The 20,589-nt window shown below is 36.6% G+C and overlaps 1 protein-coding gene across 3 annotated transcripts in view; it reads right to left on the bottom strand.

Annotated features, from left to right (window-relative positions):
- KLHL20 (kelch-like family member 20) overlaps window positions 1-20,589 on the bottom strand; it is a 67,187-nt gene that overhangs the window by 29,348 nt on the left and 17,250 nt on the right. For all 3 annotated transcript variants that reach the window (XM_011962336.1, XM_011962338.1, XM_011962335.1), the window contains 4 exons: window positions 6,361-6,519; window positions 4,984-5,078; window positions 2,566-2,681; window positions 1,442-1,625 (listed from right to left, as the gene is read on the bottom strand). In XM_011962336.1, coding sequence (XP_011817726.1) covers window positions 1,442-1,625; window positions 2,566-2,681; window positions 4,984-5,078; window positions 6,361-6,519 — 554 coding nt within the window. The remainder of the gene's footprint in view (window positions 1-1,441; window positions 1,626-2,565; window positions 2,682-4,983; window positions 5,079-6,360; window positions 6,520-20,589) is intronic.

Below are 20,589 nucleotides of genomic sequence, written 5' to 3'. Positions count from 1 at the left end.
TCAGCTTCTCCAGTGGGGGGGTGTGTTTGGAAGAGGAGGGCCTCCCTTTCCCACTTCTGCAGTTGGGGCACTCACAGTATGTGGGGTTTCTCCCAGGTCCTGAAGGAGCAGTCTGCTTTCTTCAGAGGGTCTGTGGGTCCTCTTGATATTGCTGATTTTTTCTTGCAGTCCATCTGGAGCTAAAATTTACAGTCAAGCCTCTGCATGCTGCCCGGTCCGGAGCTTCAATCTAGTCCTGCCTCCCGTCCACCATGATCCCTTCTGCAATGCCATCAATTTATTTTTCCCTTCTGTGATGTCATCAATTTATTTTTAAGTGTGTGTGTTGTTTTATTTTATTTTATTTTATTTTATTTTTTGAGAGAGAGTTTTGCTTTGTCACCCAGACTAGAGTGCAATGGCGCAATCTCATCTCATGGCAACCTTTACTTCCCAGGCTCAAGCGGGCCCCATGCCTCAGTCTCCTGAGTAGCTGGGACTACAGGTGTGCACCACTACAACTGGTAATTTTTTTGTATTTTTTGTAGAGATGAGGTTTCTCCATGTTGCAGTTGTTTTACTTCTATGGGACTGATCCCTCTACTTTTTAAGATTTTTTTCCCCAGCTGCACAATCTATACCTTTAAAACTGCAGCGTTTCATAGATGTGTTATGGAAATTAAGAGTCACTGTTAATCAACACAACTTCTTGAGAGCAAAAAGCTATGGAAACATCAGTTACTATAGATTCCCAATGTGCCTAGTAACTACGATAGATATTATAGTGAAATACATTTCAACACATACAGTACAATGTGAAGGATATGTACAAACATGTTCAAAATACTTATGAAAGGCAAAGGAACAAGTAGTAACTAACTCATCTATATGGTATCATAGAAAGTTGTATGTAATAAGTAACATTTGTGTCTTGAAGGAAATGTTAAGTCTTTTTTCTTTTTTTGAGAAGGAGTCTCGCTCTTTTGCCCAGGCTGGAATGCAGTGGTGCGATCTCAGCTCACTGCAAGCTCTGCCTCCTGGGTTCTGGCCATTCTCCTGCCTCAGCCTCCTGAGTAGCTGGGATTACAGGCATGAGCCACCGTGCCCAGCCAAAGGAAATGTAAGTCTTAAAATGGCAAAAGTATCCCAGGGAAAAAAGAACAGCATGCATATATGTAAGGAGAGAGGTATGAAGGAAGACAACATGTCCAAGGAACTGCAGGCAGTTTGATGTGTCTGCAGTAGCATGCTTAGGGAGGGGTAGTACGTCATGGGAGACAGACTAGAGAAACAGGTGGAGACCAAATCATAAAGAATTTGTGTATCATACTAACTTGTTTAGGTTGCCAACTAATGCCACAGATGCAATACTAAAGCATTAAGTCACATTTGATTCCTAATTAACATCTCAAATAAAACTATATGAATAGTAGAGAGAAAATTACAGATTGACCTTACTCACCTTTCAACACTGTTCAGATAAGAGGATCCATCATGGCCTCCTACTGCATATAACAGATCATCAAGAACACTGACCCCAACTCCACATCTCCTTTTGCTCATTGAAGCCACCATTCTCCATTCATTGGTCTGTGGATCATATCGTTCAACACTGGAAATGGCATCTCCACTGCACCAACCACCAACTGGGGAAGTAACAGAAATGGTCAGGAGAATCCTGTTCTGAAGCATAGAATGTAACACTCACTACGAACTTCACTGTGACCTAATGCTTAGACTCACCAAATGTCTCTAGCAGTAGGCCAAAATGCAAGTTATGACTTTAACTCATTCCCTGGGATTGTTATAATCTTTAATTAATTCTGTAAATAAGTTAGTATTATATCTATTTTACAAAGGAGGGCAATGATACCAATTCAAATAGGATTATGACATAATATGTATATATGGATAGAATGGAGAAATTATAGATGGATATGCACAGAATGGAGAAATAAATTATAATTGTTTAATATGTTTTTCACAATTCCATGTAATTATGAGATGAGCTGCACATTGATATATAAATTAATGCATGTGACTCATTTCAACAAAACATCTACTGCATGACATTTTTATTTTTTATTTTTTGAGACAGGATCTTGTTCTGTTCCCCAGGCTGGAGTACAGTGGTACAATCACAGCTTACTGCAGCCTTGACCTCCTAGGCTCAAGCCATCCTCCTGTCTCAGCCTCCCAAGTAGCTGGGACTACAGGCATGTACTACGACATTCGGCTAATTGTTTTTCTTATGTTTTTGTAAAGATGGGGCCTCCCTATATTGCCCAGGCTGGTCTCAAACGCCTGGCCTCCCAAAATGCTGGGATTATAGGCATGAGCCACTGTGCCCAGCCAACATTTTTGGATTTATATAAAAATAGATATTACAGGTGTTGAATGAGAAAAAAAAATAGAGCACTCTTTTGGAGCATATCAGTGTTGAATCACGGGTTAAGAGTCAGGCTACATGCTGACTTGTTATTTGTTTCTTATGACAGTAAATATCACAACTGTCCAAAGGATTATTCAAATGACAATTTCTCACATGGGAAAATATTCAATTTACTAACAGTATAAGATCCAAACCTGCAAAGAGTACTTCCCCACATCGGATAGGTTTCCGTGGTCTCGTCCTTGGTCCTTGCATTAGTGGTCGTTCTTGCGGCAACAGGAGATAGTTTTTAGCCTCATCTACCAAGTCTCTGTAGAAAAAATTCTCCCTTTATTCCAAATATCTAAATTACATTGTTACTTAAGTCCCAATGTAGTTTAGGAATATATAGGTTGGCAAAGGGAAGCAAGCATAAATCAAACCAAATCATGAATGCCAGCCAATATTAAAATTGGCACAAACATGAAAGCAATAATGCCAGTCAAACTGAGTTGTGAATTGATTGTTATTTCCATCATGACTCATATCTCACTGCAAATTTAGCCTAAAGCTCAACATGCTTACAGCCAACAATAACTTAAAGAAAAGTAAAAATCACAATTTGATTACCACACTGCAGAGTTACTACTTTTTAATAAATTTTATTAGATTCTGCAAGATATTAGCAAGGTAGCACATCGGCCAGGGCAAGAGTTATTTGCTAAATTAGTTAAAGTAATAAAATTGGGTCAAAAATCAGATTGCTAAAAAGAAACACTGTACTGTCACAAATTCGCTATCTGGTAACATATGAATGGTTTACTCTCAACAAGTCTACTGAGACAAATTTCCTGTCTTGTTAAGATACTTTAAGAGAAGAATCTAGTAATTACACTTGTAATTACTTTTCCATGGCTCATGCCTGTAATCCCGACACTTTGGGAGGCTGGGGGCGGGTGGATCACGAGGTCAAGAGATTGAGACCATCCTGGCCAATATGGTGAAACCCTGTCTCTACTAAAAATACAAAAAGTAGCCAGGCATGGTAGCACACACCTGCAGTCCCAGCTACTCGGGAGGCTGAGGCAGGAGAATAGCTTGATCCTGGGAGGCGGAGGTTGCAGTGAGCCGAGATTGTGCCACTGCCCTCCAACCTGGCAACGGAGCGAGACTCCGTCTCAAAAAAAAAAAAAAAAAAGACAAAGACTTTGACCTCCTAATAGTTTGTTAGGTCATTTGAGGGTTCCTAGAAATAATACTATAGAGTTATAATATTGAGCAAACCAACACAAAATTAATGGTAGTAATAACACTTACAGCTATATGCTAGTCCCGGTTTTAAGTGCTTAATATATATAAACTCATTTAATCTTCACAACAGCCTCATGGAATAGGCACTATTATCATCCTCACTTTATAGAGGAAGAAACTGCAGCACAAAGAAGTTAGGATATCAGGAAGGGTCTTCTTTTAAATGTGACTTCATAAGTACCTTTACTTTCTGCATCAGAATCAGTACAATCTAATTTACGTGTAATGGAGGAGGGCATCTATGTATTATTTCTTCAGATTTCAGCATGTATAATGTATATGGTTTTCCTTTTTGCTACTGCAAATATTTAGGGAGAATTAATTACCATTTGTCTGTGTTTTAAATATAAAAGACAAATATCTAGTTTAACTCTAGTCCATGGTAAAGGGAAAAACAATGATTAATATAAAAAAGATACAATAAAATAAAATAGAAACATCTAAAATCCCCTCCAGCCTCTCCTGTTAAAAGAACAGGTTTTAGTTTATAGAAGAAATGCAAGTGAATCTACATGTCCTACCACCATTCTAAAATCAGGGATCATTCTAAATGTCTTTAATCACCAAGGGAGGTCCAAAGGTCAGTGTAGTTTAAAAAGTTCTGAGTATGGATTTTCTCTTTCACTTTTATATTTGGGACATGCTGGGAAAAATGGTTAAAAATCGCAGAAGATTTCAGATTTGAACCTAAATCTTAAAGTCTGTCAAATTGGGAATGTAATTTATTACATTTTGTATATACTTTAGAGACAGCCTAGTAAAACAGGTTGCTTTTTTTTCCCCCTTTGTAAAAGTAGTTGGAGTTTCTTTTGTCAAAAAAATTCTGGAAACTGCTTCACCTAGTTCTAGTGAAAATCTTTCTACAGCTATTTTACAAGGTGGCAGATCTTTAACTCTGTCCACAATTTAGAAAGCAAGGCTGATTCTATTCCCCAACCAGACATATGTGATGGAAGGAAAAAATGTTCACTGACAGAGTCAACAGCATTATTCAATTATCTTAAGGAAAAAAAAAATATTAGCAGAGAATTGACTCTTCAAATTCAAGCCTGCATTAGAATCTTGGAAATCTACCTCTTTATTGCCACTTCTACACCAATAAGCACCACACATAAAAAACTAATGGAATGGAACACTGGAAGTTTAGTTCTCTCTTCTTCCTTTTCCTCCTCTTGACCCTAGCCCAGAAGAACATCTTGTTAAATTAATGCCCTGGTTTCAGCTCTACAAAATACAACATTTAGGAAGCAATATAAATAAAGAAATTAGAAAGAAATAGGAATGCTTAGTTGTTGATTTTTCCCATCCAGGGTCACTCATACCTGCATTCTTCATCACTTTTGATGAGGGGATCAGAGCCTACTGTGCCCACAAGGAACTTGGGACTAAGCAAAGGCAAACGAACATGCTGCAGCACCTATGAGAAAATAAACACCATTATTTTAATTAATTAATTTTGAGATAGGTCTTACTTTGTTGCCCAGGCTGGAGTGCAGTGGTGTGATCATGGGTCACTGCAGCCTCAACCTCCTGGGCTCAAGTGATCTGCCTACCTCAGCCTCCAGAGTAGCTGCAACTACAGGTACATGCCACCATGCCCAGTGAATTTTTGTATTTTTTTTTTTTGTAGAAACGGGGAATCACCATGCTGCCCAGGCTGGTCTCAAACACCTGAGCTCAAGCAATCTGCCTGCCTTATCCTCCCAGTGCTGCGATTATGGGCTTGGACCACTGCACCCAACCAATAAACACTATTAAAGGCATGAGCTCTCATCTATAAGGTATTTAAGAGAATACATGACCCATGGTACCCTACTGTGCTTCCAATTGTTTTGGGATCTCACTGAATACCATAAATAAGGAAGGCAGGAAGGCGTAACTACTAAAAATGTTCAGCAATACATTATAAGCTGGACTCAAATTAATTCACAATCCAGAAGAATATCTTGTTGAATTGCTAAAGACTATAATCACAGTAACGAGAATGGGTCTAAAGTGAACTACTGATCGCTCAGTGATGACTGATGCATCATCTCTTTACTCTTGAAAGTGTGGTAGTATTTCCAACTTATATTGAAGGAAAACTGTGGTAGGATTTCGAAGCTATAGAAAAGAAGCATCCTTGCTTTCTTTTGTTCATTTTATACAATTTAAGTTTTGAATTGTGCTATCATTCAAAAGTAGAATTGATCCAAAATATGGGGAAAGCAAAGGAGCAAAAAGCCCACATTAATAAGCAACCAAAATGCTTCTAAATACTTATTTCCTTGATTATTTGGAAACAGATGGACTTTCTTACAGACAAATGTGGAGTGATAACTGTTTTATGTTTGCATGACAAATACATATTATCTCATCTAGTACTAAGCAGTATCTTTTTTTTTTTTGAGATGGAGTCTCGCTCTGTCGCCAGGCTGGAATGCAGTGGTGCAATCTCGGCTCACTGCAATCTCCGCCTCCTGGGTTCAAGTGATTCTCCTGCCTCAGGCTCCCAAGTAGCTGGGACTACAGGTGCCCACCACCACGCCCAGCTAATTTTTGTATTTTTAGTAGAGACGGGGTTTCACCATGTTGGCCAGGATGGTCTCGATCTCTTGACCTTGTGATCCACCCACCTCGGCCTCCCAAAGTGATGGGATTACATGCATAAGCCACCGCGCCTGGCCAGTAGTTTCTTAGAGAAGCATTTTTATCATTACCTGGGGTAACTGAGGACGTCTTTCCTGAATACTGTATTTGACCCAGGCCATCACTGCATTGAACACTTGTTCTTCACTGCGAACGTTTAGTTCATCACTGGATATTATATCAATGAGTTGATTGGCTGGAAGCAACATGAACTCTTCACTCTCCATTACCTGTTCAAAGTTAGGTAAGAAGAAAAAAAAATCCTGTGATCACATTTATTGTCTCAATGTTTTTCTTCAGGGTTATGGGACAAAGCTATATTCCACAATGCACTGAAGTTTAAAACGATACCAGAGGAAAAGAAAAACTTATAAAGAGAATAAAGGAAGGTACAGAAGACACCATTAAAGTTTAGTAAAAATAATCATTTGTGATTCAAGCAAATTAAGAAAAATGACTTAAAAAATAAATGAGCAAAATAAAAATTTATATTCAAAATAAGCCAAATTAACTATACCAAACTATAACTCCAGATATATGAGGCATATAAAAACTCAGGAAAAGCTTTCAGAAGAAGGTTAGTTGCTGAATAGGCAGTGTCTAGGGCAGAAAAACCAAGGGGTCAGTTTAAAAAAAGAATAAGAATGTCAGCAGTTCTGTAAACAAGAATGAATATAATGAGGAGAGTATTAGACCAGTGAAAAAACTCTGAGGACCAAACTCTCTAATATATATGCTAGTGAGAATCTACAAACACCAATAATTTGTCTTTACCTGAGGCTAGGCAACTGTCAGAATGGAGGCAAAACGGCAACAAGGATATTACCTTGTTGAGAAGGCCAGCCACCTGTTCCAAGGCCTTGTAATTCCATTCATCAGGACATAGAGTAAAAGGGACAGGGTGCAACGCAGAGGAAAGAAACAGTCACTGCTACCCTTCATACCCTTCACGTGGTTTGTTATATTATTACTCAGGAGACTATACTACATGTGATGTCTATTAGTGCAGGCAGTACCTCTAATGAAGTTGATGGATTCTCTTGGGACAGGGTTATATTCACACCATCAAAAAGTCAGAATATTTAGCAGAATATGCAATAGGCCACAAAAATACTTTAAATATTTTATTAAGAATGTTTTGCTTAGCCAAGTGTGGTGGTTCATGCCTGCAATCCAAACAATTTGGGAGGCTGAGGCAGGAGAACTATTTGAGCTCAGGAATTCGAGACCAGCCTGGGCAACATAGTGAGACCTCATTTCTACAAAAATAAAAAATAAAAAAATTAGCTAAGGCTCGGTGTGGTGGCTCATGCCTGTAACCCCAGCACTTTGGGAGGCTGAGGTGGGTGGATCACTTGAGGTCAGGAGTTTGAGATCAGCCTGGCCAACACGGTGAAACCCTGAGGCAGGAGAATCACTTGAATGCGGGAGAGGGAGGTTGCAGTAAGCCAAGATTGTGCCATTTCACTCCAGCCTGGGCAACAGAGTGAGGCTCCGTTTCAAAAAAACAAAAAACAAAACAAAAAGCAACAAAAAAAAAAAAAAAAAAAAAAATTAGCCGGACATGGTGGTGCGTGCCTGTAGTCCCTTCCATTCCAGAGGCTGAAGTGAATGGATCACTTGGGCCCAGGAGGTCAAGGTTGCAGTAAGCCGTAGTTGTACCAGCATCACAGCATTCCGGCCTGAGAGATAGGCGAGGCCCTATCACCAAAAAAAAAAAAAAAAAAAAAAAACTCGAGTGCATTAGGGAAAAAAAATGCAAATCTTAAAATAAAACAGTAAAGGGCCATAAAGCTCGTTATATTTATAGCAGAAATAATAACAACCACTTCAATTTTTATGGCATAAGTCTTCAAACGATCTGAATGAGAGACTTTCTGAGGTTCAGGAAATTAAATAGTAACCTTTAAATTTTAGCTGAGGTTGCTTACGTAATTTAGTAATTAGAATAGTTGCATTTTTTATCTGTGGTAGGGCTGCTTAGTTTGGCAAACAAAAATACAAGACATACTTATACTATAAATTACTTGTTTATCTGGAATTTAAATGTAATTGGGTGCCCTGTATTTTCTCTGTTAACCTTGTGTTGAGGGACTACAAACTCCAGGGCTAAATTTGGGGCCTAGCTCTAGTAAGTGTGTTGGTCTTCACAGCATGCAAAACTTTAGTCATGGCTGCATCTTGCTTTCCTCTTCCTTTTCTCTCTAATTTCTTCACTTAAGCATGGTATTGTGTATCTTTGTGAAGTGCCTAAACATTTCTTTTTATATTTCATCATAGTACAAACCAAATGTTACAAAAATATCAATGATCATCAAGTTTGAAGTTTATGAATAATCTACTAAGGTGTTAACTCATTTTTTTTTTTTTTTGAGAGGGAGTCTCCCTCTGGCGCCCAGGCTGGAGTGCAGTGGCCAGATCTCAGCTCACTGCAAGCTCCGCCTCCCGGGTTCACGCCATTCTCCTGCCTCAGCCTCCCGAGTAGCTGAACTACAGGCACCCCTCACCACGCCGGGCTAGCTTTTTTGTATTTTTTAGTAGAGACGGGGTTTCACCACGTTAGCCAGGATGGTCTCGATCTCCTGACCTCGTGATCCGCCTGTCTCGGTCTCCCAAAGTGCCGGGATTACAGGCGTGAGCCACCGCACCCGGCCGGTGTTAACTCATTTAATGGAAATGCAAGATGACAGGAAGATTTTAAAATTTGTGTGAGAAAATATTTGGCACTAAGAGTAGAGAGTAAACATAATACTTTTGATAGACATGCCTGGCTAAAATGTCACCTCTCTTTTTCCCACAACCAGTAAAAGGATATTAATGATCTAGTACTAAAGTCTATCCTTGAATCAAATAACCAAGTTAAGAAAATAATGCTTCACAATATCTACTCTTAAATAAGAGTTTAGAGGAGATCTGAACTGTAAGCTCCACACTGTTATGGTAATCAGCTTACTTTTAGTTTCTTCAGATGAATGTAGATGCTATTTGAAGAATGAATAAAGCTGAAAACAAGCATGAATGAATAAGCAAAGTCATCTGGAATTGTTCTAACAAACATATGGTGAACTTAGTTGTTGAGTTTAAAGATAATTTAAAAATGTACTATGAGCAGAGTAACACTATATGAATTAAGCTAGGTCTAATGAAGTAGGAGAAAATTAAATACAGATTTGATTAAGTTCAAAAATAATTTAAATGAGTCACAAATGTTAAGCTCCAAATGACTTTTTTTGCACTTACATGGAGCCATGCTAGTCCAATAAACAAGGGTAAGATTTCCTCACTGGGATTTCAATATGGTATGTATCAGGTTCACTTCAGAGGCAGGATTAGAACTAAAAGGGATTTCAAAACTTTCTCTACTCTCAAGAATATTCTTCAGATATTTGTGAATACCTTAGGTCTAAAACACAACTTAGAGCAGGACATTAAAAAAAAAAAAATTTAAGTGTACAGCTCGATGAATTTTGATAAATTATATACTCATGTAAACAAGACCACAATCAAGATACAGAACATTACCATAACCCAAAAACGTTCTGAAGCAGAGAATTCTTAATGTGGGGTCCAAAGCCTTTAGCATATTGTTTTGGAGCTCCCCAGTGATGGCAAATCTTTATTTTTGGAAAGTGGATTTGTATTTGAAAACAGTGGGAAGAAATGAAGAGACAAGTCTATTATGAAGGCATCTAAAGAAGTTAGATTATTTTCAATGAAAAATTAAACGTGACTATAAAATAATGATTCTATCAACATTAATTAATAATATAAACCCCATTTAAGTCATAGAATTTCCCCTTTTATACTTTCCTGGAACTAATTTACTAATAGTTTGTTAAGAATTTTTCTATCTAAGATCATGAGAGATACTGATCTGTAGTTTTAGTGTTTGTGGTTTCAATCAGGGCAATTCTGGCCTTATAAAATGAGTTGGTAACTTCATTCTCCTTTTCTGAAAGACTTTGCATAGGATTAGTGTTATTTCTTTTTTACATGTTTGATAAATTCACCATCTGGGACTGGCATTTTCTTTGTGAGAAGGTTTTTAAATTATTAATTCAATTTATTTCATAGATATAGGGTTATTCTGTTTTTCTGTTTCTTCTTGTTAGTTTTTGTAATTTGTGTTTTCTTCAGAGAATTTGCCTATTTCATCTCAGTAAATTTATAGGTAAAATGTTGTTCATAATATTTCCTTATCATCCTTCTTATGTATAAACGATTTGTAGTGATATCTTCTCTTTCATTCCTATTACTGGTAACTTGTGTCTTCTTTCCTTCTTTTCTTGATCAGTATGGAGATGGAGGTTCATCATTTTTTTTTTAAAGAGCTCTTGGTTTTTATTCTAATTTTTATTATTTTCTTCCTTCTACTGTGGGTTTAATTTGCTCTTCTTTTTCTAGTTTGTAAAAGTAACCAGTGCAACAAAAATACAAACTTTCCTATATACCAAAAGAAATTAAAATAAAAAGCAAAGAAGATTCCACATAGAAAAAGAAATACAGTAAATATAACTGAATCAGCAATTATTGATAAAAATATGACAGAGTTGAAAACAAATATATCAGTCAGAGCAATCAATGCAAATGGATTTAAACTGCCTATTTAAAGAAAAAGATTTCAAATCTGCTCATAAAGCAAAACTCAGTTCCACACTAATTCAATAAAAATACTTAAAACATCTTAATTTGAACAGGCTAAAAGTAATGGGAAGGACAAATACCAGTCAAATGGAAACAATAAGAAAATGAGTTGAAATCCAGATTATCAGACAAACTAGAACTTAGACAACAAATGAATTAAATCTGACAAGGGGAACACTTTACAAAGCTCAAAGTCACAATTATAATCAAGACATAAAGTTATGATTATGCATAAGGCAACACAGTAACTACCTATAGATGATATAAAGAGAAATAGACACACTAATAGTAAGAGACTTTAACACACAGGTCCAAGGACAAAAAAGGAATATAGAAGAGCTAAGCAACATAATCAATAAGGTAGATCTTATGCATACACATCCAATACTATATTATGAGAATAGAAACTAGAAAATACACATTTTTCTCAAGCACACATGAAATAGAAAAATTGATCATATATTAGGTTACCAAGAAAGCAAATTTCATAGAGTAGAATTATTACACTTATCAAAGTGCACTAAAACTAGCAATTAAAAATGAAATTAAAAAAACACAAAAAACCTTTCCATCTAGAAGTTGGAAAAATGTATTAATAGTTTTTGAGTTAAAGAGAAATATAAACAGAATTTCTATAAAACAATGATAATGAAGCACTAAAGACCAGAATCAATTAAATATATTCAAAACAGTGATCCGAGAAGAACAGCTTTAAATACTTAGTTACTATGAAAGAATGAAAATAAATTAATTCTCAACTCAAACAGCTAGAAAAAGAATAAGTGAAAATAAGGTACAAGAAAGAAGATAATAAAGGTAAAACCAGAATGAAATAATCAAGCTAAAAGGTAGTAGATCTAATTAATAAGTAAAAAATCCTCTGTTTGAAAAAAGGTTAAAACGGATTACTAGTTAACTTGTACAAGGAAAGAAACATTGAAAACACATATACAAAATCAAAGTATTAAGGGTAAATAACCACTGATACAGAAATTTAAAAATTAAAGAGATTACTTTGTATACCTCTATATAGATAAATTTGAAAACCTAGATGAAATTGGTAATTTTCTAGGGAAATACAGTTTACCCAAACTGATCTCTGTAAAGAAAGAAAATTTCATAGAAGAAATAGAAAAACTTATCAATAAATCACTTTACAGAAAAGCACGAAACCTAGATGATTTCAGAGGGAAATTCTATCAAACTTTTACAGACCATAGTCTCCATAGTATATTTATTGTTTCAGAGCACAGAACACGAAGAAAACTTCCAACTCATTTTCATGAAGTATAACATTTATACTTAACTTGACAAACACAGTACAAGGAAATTAAAGATTAATATCGTTTATGAATATTGATGTAAAAATACTAAATATTAGTCAGTAGATTCTAACACCACCATAATAAAGAGGTGTATGCTAATAATTCAAAGATGTTTCACTTGTAGGATTCCATTAATGTAAGTTACATTAATGGGTTTAAGGAGAAAGTTCATATGATTATCTCCATAAGAACTGAAAAAGTCTTTGACAAAATTCAACACTGCTCCTAATAAAAAGTATTCAAGAGAATAGGAATTGTTGGACATGAACACTTTTTTTTTTTTGGAGACAAAGTCTCGCTCTGTTGCCCAAGCTGCAGTGCAGTGGCGCAATCTCGGCTCACTGCAACCTCCAGCTCCTGGGTTCAAGCGAGTACTTTCTAAACATGATAAAATATCTACACCTCAATCCTAAAGCCAATATAGTACTTAATGGGAAAACCAGAGGCATTCCTACTAATGTCAGAAACCAAGGAAGTATGTAAAATATTTCCATTACTATTTAACATTTTACTAGAGTTATCAAGCAACTAGACAAAAGAAAACAATTAGAAGCATTAACAATTGGAAAGGAAGAAATAAAACTACTAATATGTAAGTGATATAATAGGATTCCAAAAAATCTCTAAAGAATCAATGGTAAAAGTAACTCAAAGAATAAAAAAACTCAGTGAGGCAGCTTTCATACACATTAATGATCACCAGTTAGAAGATATAATGGAGCAGAAAAACCTATTTTTGATAGCAACAAAAAATACTAAGAAGTAAACTTAAAAGGAAATGTAGGCCGGGTGGGGTGGCTCACACCTGTAATCCCAGCGCTTTGGGAGGCCAAGGAGGGCAGATCATTTGAGGTCAGGCATTCGAGACCAGGCTGGTCAACATGGTGAAACCTTGTCTCTACTAAAAATGCAAAAATTAGCCAGGCATGGTGGTGCATGCCTGTAACCTAAGCTTCTCGGGAAGCTGAGGTGGGAGAATTGCTTGAACAGAGGGTGCGGTGAGTAGAGGTCGTGTCATTGCACTCCCCACTAGGTGACACAGCCAGACTCCTTCTTAAAAAAAAAAAAAAAAGAAAAGAAAAAAGAAACGTATAAAACTTAGATGAATAAAACTATAAAACATTCCCAAGAGATACAAAAATACAATTGAAGAAATAAAATCTTGTTATTTGATAGGACAACTCGACATCATAAAATGACTGTTCTTAAGTTTACTTATAAATTAATATGATCCCAATAAACATACCAATAAATTATTTTATTGGAACTAGATAAGGCGACACTAAAGTTCATCTGGAAAAATAAATAGCAAGAAAGCTTGGAAAACACTGAAAAACAAGAGTTACATGGTGGGGAAGGGGTTACTAGCCCTACCGCATACATACTAAAATTCATTATAAAACTTTAGTAATTAAGCCATAATAAATAGAAAACAGTATCATACTGGTATATGGCCTAGAACAGAAGGTCAAAAGCCAATTACATACAGAAATTTAGTGTTTAATAAGGATGCTATCTGAAATCACTGGGGCAAAGAAAGGCTTTTAAATAAACGGTATTTAGACTAGATGGCCATTCAGAAAAAGATAAACTTAGGTCCATATTTCACACCACACACAGAGATAAACTAAGACCATTTACATACTAGAAAAAATATTTGTAAATTTCTCTGTAACCTGGGTTTGAGGACACCTTTCAAACTCTGCCTCAAAATCCAGATACAATAAAAGAAAAGACTGATACATTTGACATTAAAAAAACCAAAAAGTTTTGCATGATCAAAAATACAATAAGCAAACTTGAAAGACAAATGCAAACTGGAAAAAATATTTGTGACATGTATCATGGATAAAAGGCTATCACTGTTAATATATAGAGAACTTTAAAAAATTAAAGAAAAAACAAAAATCTAATAGCAAAATGGACAAAATACATTAAAACACAATTCACAAGAATTATACATATGGTGCTTAAAAATAGAAAAGATGTTCAACTTATTTTAAGAGAAGTATAAATTTGGAGGCGGAGCTTGCAGTGAGCGGAGATCCGGCCACTGCACTCCAGCCTGGGTGACAGAGCGAGACTCCATCTCAAAAAAAAAAAAAAAAAAGAGAAGTATAAATTAAAATGATACTGAAATTCCCTTCTCATCTGTTAAATTAGCAAAAATTCCAAAGGCTGGCAATACAATCTGTTGGTGAGGCTGTGGACAATTAGCCTCATAGATTACTGGTTAGAATGATTCAATCCCTATGGAAGGGAAATTGGTGATACTTAAATGAAGTTAAAGTTAGGCCCTGCAATCCTATTTCTAGGAATTTATTCTAAAGATAAACTTCCAACAATATTGACATATTCATACAAAATGTTATTCATTGCCGTATTATTTGTGATGGCAAAATATTTAAAGCTACCTAAATGCTCAAACATTGGAGACTGAAAAAACAGTGGTACATCCACACAAGGAGTACAATGCAGCTATGAAAAACAAGGATGATCTAAATCAACTAATATGGAATGAATTCCAGAAAATATTAAAATGCAAGGTGCAACAAAATATATAGCATGCAGAAAAGAAATGGAAATAGGAAAACATACATGTATTTAATTTTGCAAAAGGAAACAAGAAGGATAAACCAGAATCTACCATGCATCAAAATAATAAATAGCAACAAAGGACTATAATCTACTGAATAGAATAAGCCCATAAGTCCACAGTGCTAATCAATCAATACGGGTTAAGAAAAATTCTATCCTATAGCAGAATGTAGACAGAAACTGGAGTTTTTTTTTTTTTTTTTTTTAAATCACCACTTTGCAACCATCATAGTAAGTGTTCAGGAATAAAGGAATATGAAAGTAAAGGAGTAAAGGAATATAAAAGGAATATAGGAGTATTCAGGAGTAAAGGAATATGCTATTGGCAATATACCCCCCAATTACCCAAACAAAAATATTTACAGAGCAAGGAGAAAATGATAAGGTAAATGAGGCAAAATGTTAACAATTGGTGAATCTGGACAAAGGGTACATAAAAGTTTTGTCTTATTCCTGTGATTTCCTATAAATTTGAATTTTTTCAAATAAAGTTTAAAAAGTATTTTTCCAGTCTGATAAGGCTAAAAAAGTGGTATTTTGTTTTGAAATGCATTTCTTTAATTATAGGTGAGGTTGAGCGTCCTTTCACGTTTATTTTCCATTTGACCATCTTTTTTTTTTTTTTTTTTACACATTCCTTATTATACCCTTTGCTCATTTTTCCATTGTGTTTTTCATGGGCTTTTTTTTTTCTGATTAAACTTGGATGAGCTCTTGGGAATTAGCATTTTTCTGTCGTGTATGTTCCAAATAGATTTTCTGAGTTTGACATCAATTTTTTAGTTCATGATGCTTTTTATGTTGGAAAGAACAAAAAATTTTAACTTTTATGCAATCAAATTAATCTTTTTATGGTGTCTGAATTGTATCCTGCTTACATTCTTCTGTAGTACCAAAATGTTTGTAATGTTTTAATGTTTCTTAAGGCCAATGGACCTAATACTATTAATAACTTTTATTCAGCATATATATATATGCTGATATATATGTGCATATATACATATGTGTGTATATATACATGTGTATGTGTGTATATACGTGTATATATGCAGAAGGATACATATATCCTTCTTAAAATAATCCCTTCCTTTGCATCTCACAACCCATGCTTGCTCTTTTCTTCTATCCTCTCTAAATATTTCCTGTTACCATTGCCAGTCACTTATCCCTCAATATTGGAAACATTTTAGGGCTTTTTTCTTCTCTCTCCCCTCTCAGGTGATCTCATTGGTACTGATTTGTTGACCTTGTTTATGGTGGCAAACTGTTCCATTCTCCAGTACACCTGTAGTACAAATTTCCAGAAGGAGGAAGCTGAGTCAAAATAGTGTGTGTAAAAAGTGTGTAACTTTGACAGATACCACCATAGTTCCTCTCAAAAGGGTTGTACTAATTTATACTCACACTAGCAATGATCTTATTTCCCCACAGCCTTGCCAACAGGGTGTATAAGATTTCTGGATATTTGTAATCTGATAGATAAAAAATGTTACTTTCATGTAGTTTTGTGTTTTAATTATTTTAAACAAGCAGATTTCATACATTTAAGGGGAATCTGAATTTCTTTTCTGTTTATAGCCTGTTTTTCTGTTAGGTCATCAGTTTGTGTTATTGACCAACAGGAGCTCTTGACATAAGGAGATTAACATCGTCCATGATACAAGTTACAATTGCTGTTTAATCCAACATGTGTTTATTGAGATGGTTTCCCACTCATCGTGGTTCAGAGTGCTTTTAGTGCTGCTTTCATATGAAGGAACATCCTTCTGTAAGCCTTTCCTCCTGTAGGCTGGCAAAGGACAGTGGAGTAGCCAACACACAAAACTACGGTTTGTGCATGGCTAAAGACCATGGTGATTTTATAGCATCCTGGGCATTTCACGTCCATGAAGTAGGAACTGGGGCTCTGCACCAGGCGTTTCTTCTTGTGTTTCCTCTTCTCCTCTTCCGGAGAGGGATGAAAGAGATCCTTTGCAAGAGGCATGTTCTCCTGGGAAGGTCATCACCACCAGAAAGGATGATTTACAAATATTTTTCCCCAGCTTGCCTTTGACTTTCATCTTATAATTGTTGTTTTGCTTTGTTTTACCATGAAGAATATTTTGAATCTTATGTAGTCAAATCTATCAATTTTCTCTTCTGTCTTTTCTGGATTAGTCAATTAGAAAGACCTTTTTCACTTCAAGATTGTAAAGAAATTGCTCCATGTCATCTTGTAATATTTTCATGATTTTATTTTGTATGTTTAAATGTTTGATCCATTGGAGGTTATCCTGGTGGACAGAGGGTGGTATTAAAGCATAAAATAGAAAATATGTAAAAAATGGCAGATAGGAGGCAGGACTAACTTGCACCTTCCAATTGGACAGACAGAACAGTGTGTGGAGATTCACATTGTGAACTTTTACTCCAAGAACCACCAGAGGAAAACTGAAAAGAATTCACAGATCCTTTGATAGAAGTGGCTTGCAGCTGCAAAATCTGAGCCAAAAAACTGAGTGCCCAAAGTATGAGAGGGGCAAAGCCTACCTCCGAACACACATCCTCACTGGAGAACCTGAAAATTCAGATTATGGGAGAAGGATTTACTCTTACCTAGAACTGAAATTAATTTAGTGACATATGAAAGTAAAAGCAGCAGTAGGAAGAGCCCTGTAGGCAGTCCTGGTCCCCAGGGAAGCCATTTCTGACTTTATCTCACAAGGGTCCTTGGGGAGAACAGCCAGTGGAACTGGGGAAAGGCCACAGAAAGAAGGAGACTTCCAGGTAAACTGTGTAATAATTTTGACTGAGTGCAAATTTTCCTGGGCAGAATCCGGGGGGAGCAAACGAGAAGTGCAGATACAACATGGAAGCTGAAGCCATGGCAGGCAGGGAGGGGCAAGGCCTGAAAGCCCTGCCTGCCTTCTCAGCGGGGAGAAATCAACTCCAGAAGGAATCTCAAAACCATGTAAATACATGGAAATTACATAATCTGCTCCTGATTGATCTGTGGGTCAACAATGAAATCAAGATGAAAATTTAAAAATTCTTTAAACTGACAATAATAGTGATACAACTTAGCAAAACCTGTGGCATACAGCAAAACCTGTGCTAAGAGGAAAGTTCATAGTATTAAATGCCTACATCAAAATTCTGAGAGAGTACAAATAGACAATCTAAGGTCAAACCTCAAGGAACTAGATAAACAAGAACAAACTCAAACCCAGCAGAAGAAAAGAAATGATAAAGATCAAAGTAGAACTCAATGAAATTGAAACAGAAAAAACAGTACAAAAGAGAAATGAAAGAGCCGGTTCTTTGAAAAGATATACAAAATGGATAGACCATTTTCAAGATTAACCAAGAAAAGAGAGAAGATCCAAATAAGCTCAATTAGAAACAAAATGGGGCTGGGCGCGGTGGCTCACACCTGTAATCCTAACACTTTGGGAAGCCAAGGTGGGCAGATCACCTGAGGTCAGGAGTTCGAGACCAGCCTGCCCAACATGGCGAAACCCTGTCTCTACTAAAAATAAAAAAATTAGCTGGGCGTGGTGGCAGGTGCCTGTAATCCCAGCTACTCAGGAGGCTGAGGCAGAAGAATTGTTTGAACCCGGGAGGTGGAGGTTGCTGTGAACTGAGACTGTGCCACTGCACTCCAGCCTGGGCGATAAGTGTGAAACCCCATCTCAAAAAGAGAAAATAAAAAAAGGGAGATATTACAACCGATGTGTGCACAAACTAGAAAACCTAGAGGAGATTAATAAGTTCCTGAAAATATACAACCCTCCTAAATTAAACCAGGAAGAAACAGAAACCCTGAACAGAGCAATAACAACAGTGAGATTGAAACGACAATTTTAAAAATTGCCAACAAAAAAAGTCCAGGACCAGATGGATTCACAGTTGAATTCTATCAGACATTTAAAGAAGAATTGGGCCAGGCGCGATGGTTCATGCCTGTAATTCCAGCACTTTGGGAGGCTGAGGTGGCGGATTGCCTGAGCTCAGGAGTTTGAGACCAGTATGGGCAAAATGGTGAAACCCCGTCTCCACTAAAATACAAAAAATTAGCTGGGCGTGGTGGTGGGTGCCTGTAGTTCTGGATACTCAGGAGACTAAGGCAGGAGAATCGCTTGAATCCGGGAGACGGAGGTTGCAGTGAGCTGAGATCGTGTTACTGTACTCCAGCCTGGGCGACAGAGCAAGACTCTGTCTCCAAAAAAAAAGAATTGGTACCAATCCTACGGACACTATTCCAAAAGACAGAGAAAGAGGGAATCCTCCCTAAATCATTCTATGAAGCCAGTATCACCCTAATACTGAAACCAGGAAAGAACATAACAAAGAAACAAAACTACAGACCAATATCCCTGATGAACATAGATGCAAAAATCCTCAACAAAATAATAGCTAACTGAATCCAACAGCATATCAAAAAGATAATCCACCATCATCAAGTGGGTTTCATACCAGGGATGAAGGGATAGTTTAACATATGCAAGTCAGTAACTGTGATATACCACATAAACAGAATTAAAAACAAAAATCATATGATCATCTCAATAGATACAGAAAAAGCATTTGACAAAATCTAGCATCCATTTATGATTAAAACCCTCAGGAAAATTGGCACAGAAGGGACATACCTTAAGGTAATAAAAACCATCTATGACAAACCTGCAGCCAATATTATACTGAACAGGAAAAGTTGAAAGCATCCCCCTGAGAACTGGAACAAAACAAAGATGCACACTTTCACCACTTCTATTCAACATAGTACTTTAAGTCCTAGCCAAAGCAATCACACAAGAGAAAGAAATAAAGGACATCCAGGACTGGGTGCAGCAGCTCACGCCTGTACTCCCAACACTTTGGGATGCCGAAGCAGGTGGATTGCCTGAGCTCAGGAGTTTGGGACCAGCCTGGGCAACATGGCAAAACCCTGTCTCTACAAAAAAATACAAAAATTAGCCGAGCATGATGGTGTTCACCTGTAGTCCCAACTATGTAGGTGAGGTGGGAGGATCACTTGTGCCTAGGAGGTCAAAGCTGCAGTGAGCTGTGTTTGCACCAAAACACTCCAGCCTAGGGGACAGAGCAACACCCCATCTCTTAGAACAAACAAACAAATGAAATAAAGGGCATCCAGATCATTAAAGAGAAAGTCAAACTGTCGCTGTTTGCCGACGATATGATTGAAAACCCTAAAGACTCATCCAAAAAGCTCCTATAACTGGTAAATGAATTCAGTAAAGTTTCAGGGTACAAAATTAATGTACACAAACCAGTAGCACTGCTATACACGAAGAGCGACCAAGCTGAGAATCAAATCAAGAACCCAACCCCTTTTATAATAACTGCAAAAAAAAAAAAAAAAAGATAAAATACTTAGGAATATATCTCACTACAGAAGTGAAAGTCTCTACAAAAACACTGCTGAAAGAAATCATAGGTGACACAAACAAATGGAAACACATCGCATGCTCACAAATGGGTAGAATCAATATTGTAAAAATGACTATACTGCCAAGAGAATCTATAAATTCAATGCAATTCCCATCAAAATACCACCATCATTCTTCACAGAAATAGAAAAAATAATCCTAAAATTCATATGGAACCAAAAATGAGCCCACATACCCAAAGGAAGGCTAAGCAAATCTGGAGGCATCACATTACCTGACTTCAAACTATTTCACAAGGCTATAGTCACCAAAACAGCATGGTACTCATAAAAATAGGTACACA

The sequence above is a fragment of the Colobus angolensis genome, unplaced genomic scaffold, assembly GCF_000951035.1.
Source record: "Colobus angolensis palliatus isolate OR3802 unplaced genomic scaffold, Cang.pa_1.0 Scaffold59, whole genome shotgun sequence".
NCBI lineage: Eukaryota > Metazoa > Chordata > Mammalia > Primates > Cercopithecidae > Colobus > Colobus angolensis.
The sequence above is the reverse complement of the archived record's forward strand: the minus strand, read 5'-3'. Positions and strand labels throughout refer to the sequence as shown.